The sequence below is a fragment of the Festucalex cinctus genome, chromosome 11 (assembly GCF_051991245.1).
Source record: "Festucalex cinctus isolate MCC-2025b chromosome 11, RoL_Fcin_1.0, whole genome shotgun sequence".
NCBI lineage: Eukaryota > Metazoa > Chordata > Actinopteri > Syngnathiformes > Syngnathidae > Festucalex > Festucalex cinctus.
In genome coordinates this window covers 13,339,049-13,361,290 of record NC_135421.1, presented here as the reverse complement: position 1 = coordinate 13,361,290, position 22,242 = coordinate 13,339,049, and the positions used below count along the sequence as shown (strand labels likewise).

At 41.1% G+C, this 22,242-nt stretch overlaps 1 protein-coding gene across 5 annotated transcripts; it reads left to right on the top strand.

Moving 5' to 3' along the window:
- The first annotated feature begins 1,389 nt into the window (after positions 1-1,389).
- LOC144030464 (uncharacterized) lies at positions 1,390-20,312 on the top strand. 5 transcript variants are annotated; one of them, XM_077536804.1, is made up of 12 exons: positions 1,390-1,532; positions 1,681-1,753; positions 10,081-10,169; positions 10,251-10,463; positions 12,594-12,698; positions 13,212-13,305; positions 14,993-15,092; positions 15,175-16,934; positions 17,030-17,062; positions 17,186-17,280; positions 17,443-17,517; positions 19,985-20,312. In XM_077536804.1, exons 2-8 carry the CDS (start codon positions 1,711-1,713, stop codon positions 15,239-15,241), a joined length of 711 nt encoding a protein of 236 aa, XP_077392930.1. In that variant the 5' UTR covers positions 1,390-1,532; positions 1,681-1,710; the 3' UTR covers positions 15,242-16,934; positions 17,030-17,062; positions 17,186-17,280; positions 17,443-17,517; positions 19,985-20,312. The 5 variants fall into 5 exon arrangements, with proteins under 5 accessions (XP_077392930.1, XP_077392929.1, XP_077392927.1 ...); XM_077536803.1 differs by lacking the exons at positions 1,390-1,532; positions 1,681-1,753 and adding an exon at positions 9,633-9,988 and having other exon boundaries at positions 15,175-15,246; positions 16,846-16,934; XM_077536801.1 differs by lacking the exons at positions 1,390-1,532; positions 1,681-1,753 and adding an exon at positions 9,636-9,988 and having other exon boundaries at positions 15,175-16,727; positions 16,846-16,934.
- The last annotated feature ends 1,930 nt before the right edge of the window (positions 20,313-22,242 follow it).

The following is a 22,242-nucleotide window of genomic DNA, read 5'->3' as shown; positions in this document are numbered from 1 at the left end:
CACTAACCACTAGCTGGCTCCGTCCAACTTTAGGAACACACTTTGGGCAATTTTTTACACCACATAATTTTATGTAGCCCAGGAAATGTCAAATTGCAAATTGTTGTGACATTTAATAACATTGAAATGATGCACACATTTTTTGTTACCAATCACCCTTTTAAAATAAATGGAATAATGGTAAATTAAAAAAAAAACAACAACAACCTGGCTTCTCATTTCAAATTCATTTATCCATCAATTTATTGTATATAAGAAATAATGAATCAATCATATATTTATTAGGGTTCAAAGTCATAAATAGCCCTTTGAGAGAAAACATAACCATCATGTATAGTCCATGATAAAAATGAGTTACACAGGTAGGCTATTTTCAACATACAGACAGAGATGGGTGCTAAGGATTATATAATAATAAAAAGATCGAAATTACTTCTGAACAATTCATCATAGGCATTCTTCTGGAACTTACTTGATCGAAACTTACGTTAAGCCTGGTTCACACGGCAAGATTTTAAAATTGTCGGCCGATTTCCAATCTTTGACAGACACCACACGTGAAGAGAAAAAATCACGGGAGTTCCAGTTTTAAACGTACCATGCGTGGTGTGCGGCCACACCGCACAATTAACACACTCCACACGAGCCGAGTTCATTCAAGAATGTGACGGGAAGTCTCGCAAAACCTCTCGAGATTAAACGTGGCTTCCGAGTTGTCAACATGAGTCGATCCTGGTTTTCAACCGAAAAAGCGGCATAAAAAGAAAAGGTGTTGTTTAAAGGAGTGTAAATTGGCACTGGCGAGACATCGCTTGCCCTGGCGTCCCACCACGTTTATTTGTGGAGAATGTGTGTCAATAAAAATAAAATAATTAATTAAAAAATAAAATAAAATAAAAAGAGTGTAATAGCGCCAGCACGGACTTTCTGCTGCTTCATGACTGTTTTGATTTTGGATTCACCACCGGCTTGCCCTCGCAGGCTCGCTTTCTGATTGGCTGCACGTCACTGTCAATCTGCTGCGCGGAGCGAAATCGGGCCAAAAATTCCAACATGTTGGATATGCCCGATGTCAAGTCGGGGGTCCTTCCGAGCGCCGATATCGGGAGGCGCTGTGTGTGGTGACAAAACACACGGCAGGATTATCTGTGAAGATTATCGCTTGCGTCTCGGCGCGTCCTTACGATTGTCGGGAGGGGAAATTCGGGGCTAAAATCGGGCCAATTCTCCTGCCGTGTGAACCAGGCTTAAATCATTATCATTAAGATTTATGAGTAAAGCATTAAGCCAGTCATCACACTGTTCCAGTTTTTCAGGAATTTAATTACCAGCTTATTTGCTGAATTAAGCAAACTGCGTATTGCTTCACTGTCACTTGTCCCCAGAGTTGTTGCTGTTCAAGTTCTCCTTGATGTAATGTCCGGATGTCACCTATTTTAAAAAGTGGAGCAGTATAAAAAGGAACATCTTTTACAGTTGGATTCACTTGACGCCGGGAAAGTCTGCTCTGAGAAGATCATCCAGCTTTAGAGGTGGGTAGCCAAAAATTTTACTCAAGAAAGAGTAGGCTATTGTTACACGTGACTATTTTGACTCAATTAAGATTGAAAAGTAACCCACTAGATAATTAATCGATTAGGAACACTTAAGGTTGTCCAACATGTCTGACGTTTCTTTCAGTGCTTAGCCAGCTAATTAGTTGTCCCCAACATGCTTCTCCTGGTGGTCACGGCCGCCGTCAGCCTGCTGCCAGGTAACCACACATGCAATTTCAGCTTCAGTTCTGACATTTTCATGGTGCCGATAATGGGTGAACAAATATAGATTGCCAATAAACATCAAAGAATGTACACCTGTTGTCACGTACTGGAGGTTGGATCTCAAAGTGCAGACACAAATAAAGTTTTAACGATTTATTCACATCGAGAGGCGTAGAACAAACTTGACTAGACGAGAAACAAAGAGAGTTGCACAGAGGGCAGAAAGTAATAATCCGGCAACCACACGCAATTCCCAGTCTGCGCCTACAGACAGTGAATCGATCTGATTGGTTGTAGCAAGTAAAGGACGACATCACATAGGTCCAGACATCACCTAAAGGGTTAAAGATTGACATCACATAGCCTAAAACTAGTTGAAACTAGATGATGGTTATATGATGGTTACATCAGTTCAAAACAGACACTTGTCAAGTCAGTACAAAACAGACACTTGATCTCACGGTCGTAAACCCAACTTAAGAGGTCATGAACTCAAACTTAAACTTAAAAAAAACAACAACAACATGGTTAGCCTTGCTAGCGTTGTCTATTCTGATTGCCGCTCGTCTTGAAGTATTCATACCAAACACAGCACTGGTGGCAATGAAAGAGGGCAGAAACTCCACCTTTGTCGCCAAAATGCTATGTGCAATCATGCCTGGGAGAAACGTGTGTGATCGTGGGGAAAAAAAAAAAAAAACTATTCATATCACAACACAAACACACCTGATGCTTTGGAACACTTTGGGCTGAATCCACAAAGAATGCTTAATTGCTCATTCTTGGCACACTGTTCACAAAGGGCACGCCCACACAGTTTTACAGCTAAGCACATTTTGCACCTGTTTCTCCTCGATTGCCACACATGGCAAAGTATGAATGCTGGCGTTGCACCAAGAGCACCATGCATGGCTGAACAATGGCAGGAAGAGATTCAAATCACAACTCAAAACACTTAACACCGGTTTAAAACGGCATACTCACGGTATTATCATTTTGCTCTGTCCATTTGTTGTTTTTAATAAATGTAGGTGTTACTCCACTAACACGAACACCCTTGAAACCAGTATAGCGATGAGTCTTGAACGCAAACGACAGGACCACGTCTTGAATTTTACTATTTAATAAAACACAAATAAAATACAAGTACGTCCAATAAAGATCAAATCGTATGGTCAAAAAACTATGTCACTTCTATCGTGAGCTGGTTTCATCTGTTCCAATGTCCAACTCGTTGCCGTTCTATCAATGCACATTCGCGAGTCACGTGACGCTGCAAATAAAGTAGTTCCAATAAAGAAATAATTAAACAATTTGTCTCTTTGTACTTTTCAACCAATAAATTCTAATATACGCATAAAATAATATTCGCCATTACTTTTAACTAAATTATCCAATATCAAACGTGTAAATATGACTAACGACGATATACAATATATAGAACATACTACAAATTAACCAATGCACAATTGGCCCCTACATTATCCGGCCCCTAATTGGTTAGGCAGGCAGGCTAAACAATTAACACTTCTAACAAAACATCAAATTACAATAGCTTTGTTCATAAACAAATTATTGAAAATCCTCCTCTCATCATTTCTTTTCTTTTTATAAAGTTCCTCCTTTCTGAGCTGCTTCTTCTAGCAAGCACAGTTTGTTCACTGGTCTCTCCAGTACGTTGGTCTTGGTTCGTATCCTGACTCGTCGCACCATTCCACTTGCGTCCGGTAGAGTCTCGACCACTCTCCCCAGGATTAGTGTGGCAACTCTGCTGTGCTTCGATATGATTGCTGGGCGTTTGGCATTTTCTGGCATGGCTGACTTGTTGAGCCTTCCGCCAACCCTCAAGGTGTTCTCGTCAAGTACAGGATCGAGTCTGAACAACTGACTGTTACGACGAACTTGTCTTCCCTTTTGCAAAATTTGGAGTTCGTCACTGAAATGTTGTCTCTGGCTGTACTCGATTATTTCCAACTCTGCGGCAATTAAGTCATCCAGCGTGAGCTGTTTCTTTTCCATTTTTGCTTTATAGTTTTTCATGTCACTTTCAATCTTTGACCTTTGCTGCTCGGGGTCCTTTTCTTTTTGGTTATTACGCTCCAACTCTTTTCTTTTGTCTTTCAATTTTCGCAAAGTTTTCCTTACTTCTAAAATCCACGACACAGCTCTTTTGAGTTTCTGCCACTCTGAATAGTAATTAATCAGCTTGTCCAATGGTTCCACTTCGTCTTTCACTCTGATCATGTTAATTGTCTCTATATTTTTTATTTCAACATCATCTTGCAGACTTTCTTTCCTTTGCATGGGTTGCTCCGGCCAGTCACACTCATCCTTAAGCAAGAAATCTGGTCCGTCAATCCATGCTTTTAATTGTGTAAAATTCTTGGCCTTGACACCTCTACTGGATAGATCTGCTGGGTTTTCTGTGGTTCTGACGTACTTCCACTGTGAAGGTTTGGTGGCTTCTCGGATAATGTGTATTCGATTCGCCACAAAGGTTTTGAAGCGAGCAGTATCGTTGTCTATGTATCTGAGCACTGTAGTGCTATCGGTCCAGAAGATGGGTGGCTGTAGTGGAATTTTAAGTTCTTGGCGTAACATCTTGTCCATCTTCACAGCGACCACTGCTGCCGTCAGCTCTAGTCTGGGAATAGTAACCTGTTTGAATGAGGCTACTCTTGACTTGCCCATCACCAGAGAACAACACTTCTGTCCTTGCTTGTTCTTCAGCAACAGATAAGATGCGGTACCATATGCGTACTCTGATGCATCCGAAAAGTGGTGCAACTGTGCTGAAACAGTGTGTCCAAAATTTGCAGGTTTTACGCACCTGTTCACGTGATAGTTGAAGAGGTGGGTAACATCTTCCTTCCAGCTCTTCCAATCCTTTTCATGTTTCTCACTGATGTTTTCATCCCATCCGTGTTGCTCTCTACACAGATCCTTCAGAAGAAGTTTAGCTGGCAAAATAACAGGAGACAGCAAACCAAGGGGGTCATAGATTGAGTTGACAACTGCCAAGATTCCCCTTCTGGTCATCGGTTTGTCAGGCAGTTTGATGCTGTAGATGAAGGTATCTGTTTCTGTGTCCCACTGTATGCCAAGCGTTCTCTCCACAGGTAGCTCTTCATAGCTGAGATCCAAATTTTTTATTTGAGCTCTGTGTTCTTCCGGTACTGACTTGAGCACATTTCTGTTATGACTTGTCCATTTTGTCAAAGTAAATCCGCCTTTGGCACACAAGATGCAAAGGTCTTTAATCAATGTCACTGCTTCCTCTTCTGTAGCAACACTTTTCAAGCAGTCATCTACATAGAAGTTGTGCAGGACTGTTTGTACAGCTTCGTGTGATGCAGTGGCTTGGTTATCCTCTGCAGTTCTTCTCAGTGCATACGATGCAACGCTTGGAGATGAGGTGGCTCCAAAAAGGTGAACTGTCATCCTGAACTCTTTCAAGGGCTCATTAAGCTTTCCGTCTGGCCACCAAAAAAAGCGTAGAAGGTCTGCGTCATGTTCTGGTACCTTCACTTGATAAAACATTGATTCAATGTCGGCAGTCATTGCAATTGGCTCCTCACGAAATCTCAAAAGGACGCCAATTAGCGTGTTCGTCAAGTCAGGACCTTGTAGTAGTCGACTATTCAGGGACTGGTCTTGAAAAGATGCGGTGCAATCAAAGACCACTCTCATCTTTCTCTTCTTGGGGTGGTAAACCCCATGGTGCGGTATGTATGACATCAGGCCATCGTCTCTGTTCAGTTGCTCAGTTGGGACTTGAATGGCATATCCCTTTTCTATGATAGCATCCATGAAGGCCTTGTAGTCTTCATAGAAGTTAGAGTCCTTCTTAAACTTCCGGTGCAAACTCACCATGCGCTGCTCTGCCATACATCGGTTGTTCGGCATGGGTAGTTTGACGTTCTTGAGTGGCAATCCCACACAGTAATGTCCATTCTCATAGGTTGTTGTTTTTTCCACAGATTGCATGAATTGTTTGTCATCTTGTGACATCTCTTGCTTGTCATCATAGATGCGCTCTGGGAAGTCTGTGTTGTACTGCTGTACCAGTAGCTTTTCAATTTCCACCACTGTGATCCTATTCACTGAACAACGCTGTTTTCCAACATTGTCATTTGGTTCTTTTCTCACAGGACCATTCACGACCCAGCCAATAGCAGTTTTCACAGCGTAAGGTCCTCCGTCCCGACTGTTTATAATGTGCCATGGCTCCATCGCTCTTGAACAATTTGCTCCGATAAGTATGCCGACTTCCGCTTGAATCTCTGGTAGGTGTACTTCACGGAGGTAAGACCACTTTCGTATTTCTGATTGCTTGGGAATGTTCGAGTTGCGCACTGGAATGTCACCATGAGTGTACGCCTTGGGTAACTCGATATACATTCTTTCTTCCAGTCCACAAACCTCCAAGTCTGTTATTGCATAACTACTTATGCATTTCGGTCCTCCAGATTTGCCTTGACTCATGGTGCTCAGGAGTATTTGGGTTGGTTTCCCTTTAACATTCAACTTCTTGCGCAGGTCTTCTGTGATGAAAGTTGCTGTGCTTCCCGGGTCCATAAAAGCATACGTTTCTACATGCTTGTCACTCTTTCTTGATTTGATTTTCACCGGTACTATTGACAGCACACATTCACTTTCTCCGGCCCCAATGAGGCAAGCAGACTCTTGTGCAACTGCAGCCTGTGGGCTAGGATCTTCTTCTTGAGCATCACTGTTCTTTTCTTGGGAGGCAGAATCTTCTTCTCTATGCTTATGGAGGATGTCCGGGTGTTTTAATTTACACTCTTTGCATTCAGTTCTTCTCTTGCAGAATTTGCTGATATGTCCCAAAGCTAAGCATCCAAAGCATGCTCCTTTGGACTTCAAAAACTCCACTCTGTCTTTGTAGGGTTGATTCTTGATTTTGCTGCATGTGGCTAGGGTGTGAGCTTGCTGACAATACATGCATGGCTTCTCAAAGGCATTTACTTTATTATCTTGTTTCGTTACCTTCTCTTCTTTTCCTTTGACCTTTTCTGTGGAGACATTCGTTGCAAAACTTTTACGTTTTTCTTTCTTAACTGTGGGCTTTTCAATGTCATTTTTTCCATAGGTGTTTGAGTGGCTGTCTGGAATTTCACCGAAGAGAGGGTCTGTTACTATTTTTGCTTGATGCTCAATGTAGCTCACGAGGTCATCAAACTTTGCTCTTCTGCCTCGCCTCTCTTTGATGTTGTAAGCTTCAGCACGCCATCGCTCTTTAAGTTTGTAGGGCAACTTTGAGACCACAGTTCGTAAGTTGGTGGGGTTGTCCATTTCCTCCATTGATTCTATGTCCTCCATAGTATTGCGACATCCTACGAGGAACATTGCGTAGGCATTTAGTGCCTTACTGTCTTCAGACTTGATCTGCGTCCACTTCAACACCTTTTCTATGTACGCACTGGCAATTCGTAATTCATCTCCATAATGTTTGTGAAGCAGTTTCTTTGCTTCCTTGTAACCTCGACTGGGTGGCATATGAACACAGCTGCGTACCAGTTCCTGAGGCTCATCACTTGTAAATTGCTCCAGGAAGTACAATTTGTCTCGATCGTTGTCCGTCTTCTGTTCTATTGAATGCTCAAATGCTTGAATGAAGGACTTGTAATGTAATACATCACCCCTAAACACTGGGATATCTTTGGTTGGCAACTGAGACTGCTTCTGCTGCTTTACAAGCAACTCTGTGATTAGATTCTGTTTTTCCATGACCTTCAACATGTTATCTTCTCTACATGTGTTGGATTGCAAGCTGAAGTCTTGTCGAACTAATTGTGCTGCTTGGATGCGCGGCAGTTGTGGCTGTCTGTGAAAGTTCACGTTGTCCCGTTGAAGAGACGGCACATGAGTCACTTCCTGTTTCACAGTTCCTTTGCTTCTTGCCCGCTGCGCTTGGCTCACACCATCTTCTGATCTTTCATATTCGTTAAGCACCTTCAGCTTTGCACTACTTTCTGCCAACGCAGTCTCAATCTCAAGTTCTTCTTTTTTAGCTTTAATTTCAGCCATTTCTTTCTCCAGTTGCTGCCTTTTCCTCATTGCCGCGGCGCGCTCCAACAATGCTGCATGCTCCGCTTCTTGTCTCGCACGTGACGCCGAGACTCTAGACCATGCTGATGAGTTGCTTACTTGTGACCCTTGTGGGACATCAGCTTGTGATGCACTATCATCTGGTTGAACACCATTTTGCAGCTCCTCTTCAGTTTTAAACTCCTTCTGTTTTTGCACATCATCTTCCTGTTGATAATTTTCTTGACTATTTTCTTTTAAGTAGGACATGTGTGTAGTAGCTGCAATCCACTCTTTAGTTGTTTTCATAAAGTGTCGTATGGGTTCCATTTTGGGTTGAAACCAATTTTCTTGGTCAAATATTTGCTCATCTTCAGGTAAAAGGCTCATTATTTCTTTGTTGTGATGATTGAATTCCTCTAACAAGCAAATAAAGTCTTTTTCCATTCTTTCTTGCACCAATGCAACGTTTTCCACATCCTTCATCAAAGCTGTCATTACATTCATTCTGTTAGACAACTCTCTTAATCTTTGTCTTCTCAGGGAAATGCATCTTTGCAATTTTTCTTCCATTCCTTTCTCTGTTAGCCTACGTGACCTCCCTTGTTCCAGCTCTGTTGTATTTATTACACATTGAAACTCCTTTTCTTCATCCATTCTATCAATTGCGGAGTGGCTCATTTTGCATGCAACGTTCAAAAGCACCGTTACTTCAGTGGTTACTTTTCTTCATAAAACGAATGCAAACAGTTTCTCATTCAATGCCAAGCTCTGCGTGGACGAGTTAAAGTCGTTTCGTGTTTATCCGCCGGTGAAAGTTACGTGTTACTTTCGTTTTCAATCACATCGGCTCCGTGCAGCTAGTTAGCTTGCAGCTAGCGCTAGCTTACGCTAACTTTAGCTTCGTTCGTCGTAGCTTTCTATCTTCACCCCTTTTCTAGTGGGCATAAAAGACACGAAGATTTCTCTTTACCTTGCTTCGTAGTCTCAACGGATTATTTCCTTTCCTACTTCCAAGCTTCTCCCGTGTCTTGTATCCAGCCGCCTTTCGTCCTGTCCGGTGACCGTTCCTCTCTCTCTCTCTCTCAGCCACTTTTTTCTTCCCACAGTCCGGAGTGGCGCTAGCTTGTTAGCGAGTTTTTTGACTAAATGTAGGTGTTACTCCACTAACACGAACACCCTTGAAACCAGTATAGCGATGAGTCTTGAACGCAAACGACAGGACCACGTCTTGAATTTTACTATTTAATAAAACACAAATAAAATACAAGTACGTCCAATAAAGATCAAATCGTATGGTCAAAAAACTATGTCACTTCTATCGTGAGCTGGTTTCATCTGTTCCAATGTCCAACTCGTTGCCGTTCTATCAATGCACATTCGCGAGTCACGTGACGCTGCAAATAAAGTAGTTCCAATAAAGAAATAATTAAACAATTTGTCTCTTTGTACTTTTCAACCAATAAATTCTAATATACGCATAAAATAATATTCGCCATTACTTTTAACTAAATTATCCAATATCAAACGTGTAAATATGACTAACGACGATATACAATATATAGAACATACTACAAATTAACCAATGCACAATTGGCCCCTACAATAAATGTTAGTTTATTTTTTTCATTCCACTACACCGATATGACGATATTAGATCATTAAGGATCCTGAAGTGTTGACGATCTCATGAAGCTGAAAGATCGACAAGATCGTCTGTAGGGCACATTTTATACAGTTCAACTTTATGCGGGCTCAAGCTTGGTTTATTATTGATGCATCCGTGTGTTTTTTTTCCCTCCCTCCACTCACTCACTCACACAAACACGCACACACTCCACTCCTCTATTCAGAATTATAATGCTAGTATGCTAATGCAAAGTAAGCATGGTAATGCTGACGTGTTCACTCCTCCACCTGGAGCCCAAAGCATCCGTGAGGTTCGCACGACTCCAAAAAGCAAATGTCGTTCGAACGAGAGGCCGCAGATGAGTCGGATGCTTGCGGGAGCTCCGATCGCGGTGGCCTGGAGCTACGCAAACCTTTATTGGATCTGGCCCTAAATCTTAGTAGTTCAACCTCTACCATATATAATACTGTACCTCTCGAATAAATGTGCTTTACATCAATACTGGATTTGTACACGGTAAACTTTGCTACACAATCTCTTTCAAAAGGTAAGTTCTATGAAGCGCAACATTTACATTTGAATTTTGGGATGTTTGTTATTTTGTTCTAGACTAACAAGTCTGTCATGTTTTGACTGCAGGTGCAGCATCTTTACTAGAAAATGCCCAGCGTTTAAACCTGACCCAATGTCCCATTAACTACTACGGAGAAATTTACAATGAAGCACTTGTGAGTAACCATGTATTGGTCCTTAACACAGAATGAAGTTATACAGTACTGTATTGATAAGTGTTATTTTCCTGTTAACAGGGGTTGACTACAGAGAATGTATTTACTTTGTTCTTTGGCAACCTGACTGGCTCTGACTTCATGAGATTCATCTTTGAAGACCTGGTGGACTTTAGAGATTTTGGGTCAATCTTTATTGTGGCAAATGAAACTTCTGAATTTGTTCAAAATCTGCCAGACCTTGTTGGGACGTCACCATGCTTTTACTTTATCAATTTATTTTCTTCGAACCTAGTGAGTATTGTGTTTTATATTTGTTTATTTCAGTCTAAGTCATTATTCAAAGCCTTACCTTGCTACATGTTTGTACACACATGTATTAGGGGTGTTAGAAAAACTGATTTAAATTGGAAAATCGTGTTTATGTAGTAAAAGATGCAAGCGCATCGCATCGAACTGAATCACTCTGAAATATAACGATATATGTGTCGAATCGTCTTTTTTTGGAGAGATACAGTATATCGTAGAAGGAAATGTCAGGTTTACATTCGTGACAAGTTCATTCAAGTACATGTTTGTACAACAACAACAAAAATCATTGCATCATACCCTCTCATTATTATGCAAGGCTGACACATGCACGACTTTTGGCCACGATCTTGTCATGGCAAGTCGTGCCATTTTGGGGCACGAACTGGGAGGTTCCCGCATTGTTCACAACGAGTTCACGAGGAGTTCACGAATGCGTGACCATTCGTGTCCACATTGACACGAACTGGCATGACGAGTTTGCGCAATCAGGACGGTGTCGTGTCGACTTGGGCACGCCATATAAAAAGGGGGCCTCCCCAACCCCTATTCGTGGCATTTCGTGACAGTCGTGGCATGGCACGCACTGCCACGCATCCTTCCTGCATCGTCCCGACGAGTTCACAAACAGTTTGCGCATAGTTCACGACCTGGTCACGAAATTTTGTTGTGACAAAAAGTTTGAACATTTCAAAATTTTGGCACGCAGTCACGACGGTTTTCACGCCACACTTCACGCCACTTTATGACTAGTTCGCGCACTGGTACGACTTGAGGCGTGCCAATTCGTGCCACAAAATTGTGCAAGTGTCAGCCTTGCATTACTATATCAAAAGAAATCATTCCGCTTTCAAATCGAACCGTCCTTGAATTGTTTTGCAACTCATGTACTGAAAACCGTATTGAATCATCTTTTATGGAGAAATGTAGTATGTATGTACATGTGTATGTATGTACCTGTATTTGTGTCTATGTTTGTTACAATCAATTATCCACCGCTTATCTGGGTACCGCTTATCTGGGGTGTGTGTGCGTGCGTATATATATATATATATATATATATATATATATATATGCGGCACGCTGGCTGGCACGTTGCTTCCCAGTTCTGAGGACTCGAGTTCGAGTCTGGGCTTCGGCCTTCCTGGGTGGAGTTTGCATGTTCTCCCCGTGCCTGCGTGGGTCTTCTCCAAGCACTCCGGTCTCCTCCCACATTCCTAAGACATGCATGGCAGGCAGTGCCGTTCCTAAGCAACTTTGCACCCTAGGCAGGATTTCTGGTAGTGCCCTCTCCCAGAGGGTGGACAACTTACCCACCCAACTTCGTAGACCAACCATAAAATATTTTATCATAAACTCACACATGGCACACGGTATCTTCACGTCTCTGGAATTTTAAAACCGCAGCTGCAGTTCCAAATTAATAATGTAGTAATTACTGTAATGTAGTAACTACAATAAATTACTGTATGGGATAATGAGAGCCAAGCAAAGAACGAACTTAATTATTTACATCAACCATTCAGAATATTATCTCAGTATCATGAATCGGGACTTGCAGAAGTTCGGTTTACATTTCACGAGAATTGTTTTTTCTTGTGTGCTTTGCTTTCATTTTATTGTTGATGGTTCTGATATCTGGTTCTGATAATGCAGACCAATATGAGTAGCACTCAGTACCTTATGAGAGAAAATTTATATTTGCATTCTTACTGATTAAATCTGCATTTAGAGCATCTCCCACACTTATTTTATACTTTTATACTTTATACGCCCCTGTTGCTCACGAGCGCCCCTAGCATCTGCCTAATCCGCCTAATGGCAGGAGCGCCACTGATGGCAGGTTAATTGGGCGCTCGGATTGTCCCTAGGTGTGCTTGTGAGTGTGGATGGTTGTTCGTCTCTGTGTGCCCTGCGATTGGCTGGCAACCAGTTCAGGGTGTGATCGGCCTACTGCCCAAAGCCAGCTGAGATAGGCTCAAGCGCCCCCCGCACCCCTTGTGAGGCATAAGCGGTCAGGAAAATGGATGGATGGATGGATGGATGGATGGATGGATGGATGGATGGATGGATGGATGGATGGATGGATATATAAATATAATGTTCTTTTACCAGACCTCCACCACCACCACACCGCCCATCCCTCCACCTCCCACCGTTTTGGATTTCCGCACATTTGGACAACAGGGAGCATACCGAGTCACCTCGCCTGTGCCACTGGTGAGAAACCAATTTTTAAACATTTCCTGCAGCATTGTATTGGTTGCCAGCTCCCCTGCCGTAGACCTATCGTGGCTGCACCATTTCAATACTTTTCAAAAACGTTCATCCTGTGTCTGTAACATTTGCCACACCAAAAGTTTAAACAGGAATTCAGCATATGATCCAATTGCAAGTCCGCCTCAGAGAATTTGAATGTGGCAGTAAAGAGCACATGCGGAAAAATCGGAATGGGAAACCTTGGTTTACAAACAAACAAAGAGGGTGGTCAAGTCATTACATGCAGGTTATTTAAAAGAAGTGCACATAACGAAGAGTTCTGTGGCTTTTGCTAGGATGTTGGAACAGGCTTAAACTAGGAAGATCATAAAGGAGCATATATCAGAGGCCAATCTTGTCAAGAAGACACCGAATACATGTAAAGCAACCATGACGAGACAGGAGATGTGGATAATGTATAAATGAGTGATATAACCTCCTATCCTCACACGTGACCTGATGTCTTCCATGTAGACCGTCACTACAACAGTGAGTGGACAGCCAGTGAACACTACAGAGTTGTCAGCTGGTGAAACATATGCCTACCTGAGTGGCTGCAGACATGAGGGTAAGCACAGCTGTTTACCTCCAAACAAGCACCCTGTACACTACACACGATCAACAAACACCGATCAACACTTTCATGACACATCTCAGTTGAAAACCAAGAACACATTGGGGGAAATGATTCAGAATCAAAATCAAAGCAGAAAAAATGGACTCAACATAGCTTGAGAGAAATCACAATTGGTCTAATAAATGTGTCAGGCCTGCATGTGCCATTATAGACCTTTTGCACCGACATCAAGCGATCACGTGACTGCCTCATGACGGATGGCAGAAGGCTGTTGAATTGAAGTAAATGGGATGCGGTGCGACTTAGGTTTTTATTGCCCATCGAGCCATGGAATATACTGCTTCAAGTGAAGTTCGCCTGTCGGTCAATGTGGCACATTTAGTCAGGACTCATAGAGTGCGATATTTACCTAAGTTGGAGATCACTAGTTTGGAAACAGACCCTTACCTTCTGTTGCCTGCTGTTTTTACCAAGTTAATCAAATGGCCGACTTTGCTGGAATTCACATCGCATGACCTATATCATTATTTAGTCAATGCCATATCGCCTCCTTACACCGGAGCTGATTTAAAAGCTTGTCGATAGCTGGGTCTCTGGGACGAGATGCTACGCTAACACCCGGGGGGAAATATACCTCGTCAAGGAAAAGGTAAACGTGTTTTTAATGCTGACTTTTTTCTTCTTTTTTTTTGTTATTTTTACACATTCCCTTCTATATTGAAACACTGTGATGATGTTATTTTGTTAAGTATGGAGTAATTAGCAACATGCAGTAATTTCATGATTGTGACTCCAAAAGATTGAGATCCAGAGTTAACTCCAAGCACGAAGACCAAATCCCTAACTATTAAACAGTCAAATGCACTTAATAGTTTTGAATAAGGTACATTTAGGCAAGGCAAGGCAAGTTTATTTGTATAGCACATTTCATACACAAGGCAACTCAATGTGCTTTACACGAGGAAAGACAACACATAAGCATCAAGAAACAGGAGTTAACATTCAGAGGAAGAAAAATAAATGAAAATAGGTTACAAAATTTACTAAAAAGAACATACAATAACAATCTTAAAACATTATTCAACAAACTTTAAAACATTTAACAAAAGGAAGTTCAAAATAATAAAAAAAAAAACTTAATTAAAGCTGTTTAAAAGTCCCTAATCAAAGGAATAAGAAAAAAGTAAAGTTTTTAACCTGGATTTAAAAGCATTTACACTCGGGGCTGACTTCACTTCTGTTGGCAGCCTATTCCATCTGTGTGCAGCATAATAGCTAAATGCAGCTTCACCATGTTTGCTTCGAACTCTGGGTTCCACTAGTTGGTCCAAGTCTGTCGATCTCAGAGTCCTGCTGGGTTTGTACTCAATCAGCATTTCTTGGATATATTCAGGACCCAAACCATTTAGTGATTTATAGACGAGTAGCAGAACTTTAAAATCGATTCTACAGCTGACTGGGAGCCAGTGTAAATCCTTATGTACTGGGGTAATATGTTTAAAAACTAAGGGGTAGATCCACTAAGAATGTACTGCATCCATAGAATAAACTCAGGGTCCAGTGCAGAAACATACGTTTTGATGATGGTCTGAGGTATTCTCGTAAGAAAAGAAACAAAATATGCTGTCTGATTCTCCATCTAGATTTCGCATGCTTCATTTCCGTGTGTTGTTTCCAGGTCAATTCTTTCCACCCGGCACAGAGACGTGTGCCTCAGAAACAGTCTTTGTGACTTGTAATTCAACAGCTTTCCTCACTGTTTCCACTGAGGACCCAAGGTAAACATATTCCGTGTCTTTTGTGATGAAGCCACTCCCACAAACTAGTGAGCCTTCATCATCCTCCTCCCACCCCTTCTAGGTGTCCAAGGAAGTCCATGTGCATCGTTAAAGTGATTTGGAGCCCCAGTGATGAGACATTTCGTTAAAGAGGGTGTTTGTTTATTCTTGCTCTTGTTTGTTTGCTTTTTTATTGGTTGGTCTGCCTTGTAATGGTGTCACATATATTACCTATCAACACATTTCCTCATTGGCCTGCTTATAATTGTACCTCCCAATTCATTTACATTACATCAGGTATTTTTTTTCCCAAATGAGTCTGACATGAGGTCCGAATTATTGAAATCAGAAATTCCTCCGGTACCTTTTTCTTTTTTTTTTTGTGTGTCTTTTTAAAGATTGATGGCAGGAGGTTGCAGAAATGCATAATATAGATACAGAAAAAGTCAGCACAACAAGCCCCCCACATAAATGACCCATAACTTTAATTCCTCTGACTCAGTGTATTATCCAATTACAGCATCCACGTAGGGTATTATTAAGCAACATCTTCACAAAGATGTCATCTTTTTGGACCGTGTGTTTATCAAACTGAATGAATATAAGTTTCAAGTTACTTAAATGTGACCAGGTGTAATCCCGCCGCATTCACTGTCAAATACTTAGTTTGTACGATTGTTTTGCAGTTGTTTGAGATTTTTTTTTTTTTTTAGGTCGTCCAGTTTCCCAGCACAAAATTGACCAAAAATGAAAAAACAAAACAAAAAAAAGGTGAAAATAAAAACAGATCTAAAAATATAATTCAAAAATTAAATTAAAAAAAAAAATATATATAAATGGAAATTAAAAGAAAAAAAATCCTGGGTCAAGCCTCTGAAATACTATGACTGCTTTCAAAGTAAAGGTCTCCACTTGCACCACCAGACTGGAGGGACATTCAAGCAAGGCAATTGTCCAACTGCAACTGCATTTACCACATGAGGATTAGTACACGACGGCCAATGGTGTATTCGATTTTTCAATGTCGGTTCATTTAAAAAAAAAAGTTAATTTCAATAATACGCAAAAAAAAAAAAAAAGTTCTATCTCATGACCTCAATTTTTTATATAATCCTAGGTCTAGTAATTGCTAAATAAATTAAATGTGCGTCTACCTTCCACCAATTATGGACAAAATGGCTTTGGTGCTGTGTCCATCATTTTAAACTCCTTCTCACCCTTAGTTAAACATTTCTGGCAGCTGCAGGCACGCAAGTTCTGTGGCGAGGACAAATACTGGTGTGGCAAATTCCATTTGACTTTAGACTTGAGAGCAAAATGATGGCAGTCAAACACAGGAGGGTACATAGGAACTTGGGCTTTCCTTTTTTTTTTTTTTTTTTTTTTAACGCACGCACACATACACAAAAAAAAAAAAAAAAAAAAAGAGCAATGATGACAAGACATTGAATCGGTAAGACTACCGAATGAACAATTCTGAGCTCTTTAAAAAAAAAAAAAAAAAAAAAAAAAAAAAAAGGAACTTGGGCTTTCCAACTGTGGACAACATCCTGTGGGCCTGTGGGACACATCAAACGGGAACATGAGGACTTGGATGGTTTCCGAGCAACTATGTCCGTGAATTCAAAGGCTCCGGTGGGTGCCTTCTTTGTCTTTTTACAGACGTTGAGATTTGTTCTGTCTAAAGGCTTGAATTGAGTTTTTAACTGCTCACGGTGATGGGGTATTTCTGTATTCGTTTTTCTTTCCATAGACAAGCAAGTGTCCACCAAAACTGGTACCCTTAAAAGTCCACCTAAGGGCTTTGACACATCTGCCGTTAGCAGGACGTGCTACAACTTGGTAAGCATGTTGCACACAGTTTCAACATTAGTTTCTAAATTGATCACGTAATATCGTTTGCCTCAGTTGACCATTTTTAATTACTGGTGTTGCAGAATTCAGAGACTGAATATTCCAAAGACCTGCAGGTACTCCTCACAAATGACCTGCACCCCTCTTCAGAGCTTTGAAAAGTACCTCCGCATCACACAGTCCGAGCCACAGTGTAAAACGAATACAGCTTCACACTGACAAACTGTCTCCGCCTCCAGGCTCAGCGGCTCCGATGTATCTCTGATCCTGGGAAACCTGGAGGAGATCAGCACCTTCCAACAGATGCTCTCCAGTCACTGGACTAATGCACCAAGTAAATCCCCCACTCCCATCCCTTTCAGCACAGTCCCACTGCAGCAGCAGCTGTCTGTTTCACAACATAAATGTAGAGCCCTCTAGTGTTAGCCTTCTGTATTACAAAGATGCAGATGGATTGAGTCAATACATCACAGGTTTTTGTTATTTATTTTAACAGCTTTCACCCATTTTGGAGTGAAAACATGCACCAGCAGATGCTTTGGATATGAATCCTGACACCTCTTTTAACCAGGTTAGTGTGAGATTTATTTTTATATATTTAAATAATGTGCTATATTGTTTCAGTTTCAAATGTGAAAATATGAAAACATTTAAAAAAATAAAAACGACCCAATTTTTCTTACTTTAAAAAAAAATAAATCATTTTCCTCTTTTTAATGATATTTAAACCTGAAAATCTGTATAGTCACATACACACACAAAGTGAAAAAAACAAAAAAAAAAAACATTTTATCCAAAACATATCTAAAAATATGTGTTTTAAAATGACTACGTTCATGTGGACATGCCATTAGGCACGCTTTCCTTATTCATCTATTGGCTACAATATTATAGAAACACACGCTTCAATTCTATGCCAATGCTGCCACAATATTAAACATTTGTGAAATCAAAACTTTTACTTATCAAAATTGAGTGTTTTTGCATTATTATTATTATTATTATTATTATTATTATTATTATTATTATTTTAATGTTTTGTCGGTAGTCGAGTGGTTAGCACGTCCGCTTCCCAGTTCTGAGGTCTCCGGTTCGAGTCCTGGCTTGGACCTTCCTGGGTGGAGTTTGCATGTTCTGCCCGTGCCCGCGTGGGTCTTCTCCGGGTACTCCGGTCTCCTCCCACATTCCAAAGACATGCATGGCAGGTTGATTGGGCGCTCCGAATTGTCCCTAGGTGTGCGTGTGAGTGTGGATGGTTGTTCGTCTCTGTGTGCCCTGCGATTGGCTGGCAACCAGTCCAGGGTGTCCCCCGCCTACTGCCCAGGGCCAGCTGAGATAGGCGCCAGCAGCCCCCGCGACCCTTGTGAGGAATAAGCGGTCAAGAAAATGGATGGATGGATGGACAAACAGTGACTCAATTTTGGGATATATTAATAAATGGGAATTCTGCAAGTACAAAATCAGAGATTTTAGTGTTAAATTCAGTAAAGACCTAAATAAAAAAACAAGAATCTATGAAAGTAATCTCCTACAAGAAATAAGTCAGTGTTGTAGTTCAAATGTTATGACTTCTCAAGAAAATAAAAAACGATTGTTGGACTTCCAAAACAAATTAGACCAATTATATCTCAATCGTGCACAAGGTGCCTTTGTGAGATCTCGTGCGAAATGGATTGAAGCAGGAGGAAAAAAACTCATATTTCTTCCATCTAGAAAAAAAATAGACAGAAAAAAACGTTTTTTCTGGTCTGTGAATTGAAGGAATAGAATGTAACGAACCCAAACTATTGGAGAACGAACTTTGACTCAAAACTGTATTCTTCTCATTTTTCAAAAAGGGAATGTGACAATTTCTTTGATAATGTCTCTCATCTGATTCTCAAAATTGATGAAGCATATTATCAGCTTTGTGAATCGGAACTTTAAAATTGAGGAGTTGGACGCAGCTATTCAGAAAATGTCTGAAGATAAATCTCCTGGTTGTGATGGTCCGAAAGTTAACTTCTTTAAATTTTTTGGGGCGGACATAAGACACGTATTATTGAATGCATTAATAGAATGTATTAATAAAAAGGAATGAATGACAAGTATGAAACAAGGGCTTACTATACTTATTCCTAAACCAGGAAAAGATAAAAGGCTGTGCAACAAACCTTCATATTTTTGTTTTTAGCTAGAAGACGCTCAAAATGGTGATTGTAGTTGCTTGCATCTTGAAAAGAACACGAATTTCTCTCCTTCTTCCATTGCTGATATGACGTCGCACCATCAGACGTGCATTAATTTGAATGCACCCATTAATTTCACGGTGTTTAATACCAGCGTTTCCATTTCTTCCGTGTTGTATAATGTATAGTAAATTGTTCAGTGACTTCAGTGAGTAATGGGTCAGTTTTTTTTCTGTTTTTTTTTTTCGGTATTATTAGTCATTAGTTGTACCATGTACCGTGTGTGTGAGAACTGTGTGTTGTCCATTTCGGTCTTGTCAGGCTCTTTGGCGCCTCCCCCTGGCGAATAAGTGTTACTGCGTGTGGCACAAAAGTAGCAAGTCTCTCAAATACTAATGTGCTTTTTGAGCAGCAACATATATATTTGTCAATGTAACTTAAAGTGATATCAGAAAAGTAACTACAGTCTGATTACTTAACTGGAAATAGGAGCCCATCCGACTCCCAGCTGTCCTCGGGCACTGCCCGCCGGGCGGGGTACACCCTGTGGGTGTACAAGTGGTTGCCATGCCAGTCAAATCGCAGGGCACGCACACTTAGACAAACAATCATTACGTTAAAAACATATTAAATAAAAATAAATCAATAATTTGAGAATATGCAAGTTCACGGGTGCCGAATTATATCGCTGGCGTCGGGCCGAAACCTCAGAAGTCATTACAAATTATTGACCAAAGTGGTGTTGAAAATGGCTTGCTATCTTTTATGATGCAATGGTTGAACAAACATGCCACTTTGGGGGTTTCCTGAAAAGTGACCATTTTGCATTTATGGCATTTCCGCCCAATGCCTGTGATTGTACATCGACAGCTGGGGAATTCTGTGGTGGCCAAGGTGAAGATCCCCAAAGGGACTGCCCTCAATCTGGACATGTTGGCATGTAGATGAAGATGAAAGCATTATGCCAGAGGTGGTCGGCCCCCTGTAGCTATTTTCCCAAAATGTGTTTATTACAGGGTTTTCTACTGCAGCGTAGGACAAACACAGTTGCTCCTATATATTCATTACCAGGTGACAACAATTAGCAGCACGCTACAAACTATGAATGGAATGTACAAATTTGGTCCAACAAGATGTGTTCTATACAAAATCATTTGTTGATTTGCTCTCTGTATTAAATCAAGATTTCAAAAAACCACAGCCTGCTTTCGACTATTTTTATTCCTGCGTAGATGATGGACTCTATATGTGCCTAACACGAGAAACACACCAATTTCCATCACAGGGAAAAGATGCTGAAAAAAAAAGGTGACAACCACTGGATTTAATTTACATTATTGCATATTTTTGGGCCTTTTTATTCTAAATATCTTTATTCAAAACAGTAGTAGTCATTTCAACACACATGCAAGAACACGCACACTAGAGACACGCTGCACTTGCTCCCTTCAGTCATCAGAGTCCATCTGTGCCAGTGAGTGATGATTACACCGACGGACACAAACACACATCCCTCATCTTTTTATTTTATTTTATTTTTTTTATGTTTCTCGCTATTGGTCCTAAAAATGGGGGTCCATCAGCGACAGACAGTCTGTCACTTCCGACGGTGGACCGCCCACCTCTGGTGACTAGAATCCTCGTGTTCGGAACGTCGACTCACCCGTGGGCCCAAGTCAGACGGAAACGAACAGCAGCAGCAACTGGAGACAAGCAGTGAAGAGCAGGAGCTGACAGCAACAGGGGATCAACTGGTCAACTGCATCGCTGCTCCCGAGATCCTCCTGTCCCGAGATCACGATGATTGAGTGGGATGATACCACGTAACAAGCAGACGGAAGGGGGGGAGCTTTGTGGCCCCCTGTGTCATTTCAAAGCCTCAACGCAAAACTCAGATGTCTTACATACACTTTGTAACACAGTTCCTATGTCCATCCACCCATCCATTTTCTTGACCGCTTATTCCTCACAAGGGTCGCGGGGGGTGCTGGCGCCTATCTCAGCTGGCTCTGGGCAGTAGGCGGGGGACACCCTGGACTGGTTGCCAGGCAATCGCAGGGCCAGTTCCTATGTGTAAAACAAATATATATATATATTTATATATATATATAAACGAATAAAAAATCATATTGCAAAGAATATCCATGACACATTTAAAAAAAAAGTTAGGAATGATATGAACACTATGACATTATGAACACTAATAAAGTGTTCTGTCAGGTGAGTCTGCCTTAACGACCTATTTTATATGTTGTAACTTGCATGTAGATGAATGATCGTATTGCCGACATACCGTACGACGCGTGGATGCCAGCCGCTGCATATTTGTGTGTGTTTGTGGCCATCCTATTGAAATCTATTGTACTCCCTCCAAATGGTGACAGGCTTTGTTTACTGGAGGAGTTGGCTGATCTAATTCGGCCTCAGTGGTATGAATAAACGCAGATGTCAACCTTTTCACAGTGACTCTCACCTTGTCCTCTCGTTGGTAATGAAAACTGTTGTCTTTTGTTTCACATTGAATACTCACCTCCCTGCCTTCTCAAGGAACAAAGGCATCAACCTGTGAGGAAGAATAGGCCAGATAAACCCGGACATGCTTATATGAATGCATTTTGCAGAGTTTGCTTTTTCAAAATGTTATTTACTATGCTAAGTTAAAGCAAAATGTATCAATATTTGTCATACTGAAAAGCGATCTAATCAAAAGGACAGCTCCAACTATATTTCATGGTCTCGACTGTTACGTTCTGAGGTTGGATCCCAAAACGCAAACACAAATAAGAGTTGTCGCATAACATCAAAAGGCATGGAACTAACTTGACTTGACCAGAAACAACAAGAATGCATGGGGAATCACGAGCCCCGTTGGGCTGCGGAGATGCACAGAGGAACAGTGGTAATAATCCGACAAACACACACTTCTCAGTTTGGCTTAAATAGACAGTGAAATGATCGGATTGGCTGTGGCTAGTCATGTGGGTAACAGGACTGACATGGAATTATCTGATTGGCTGTTGACCAGAAAAAGTGTTGTGCAAAATCATCCAAGTTATATTTGGCAAACGCACTAAGTGAATGCAGATGAGGCAAAGCAATTGAGAAGGATCTTTGCACTTGCACTCTTT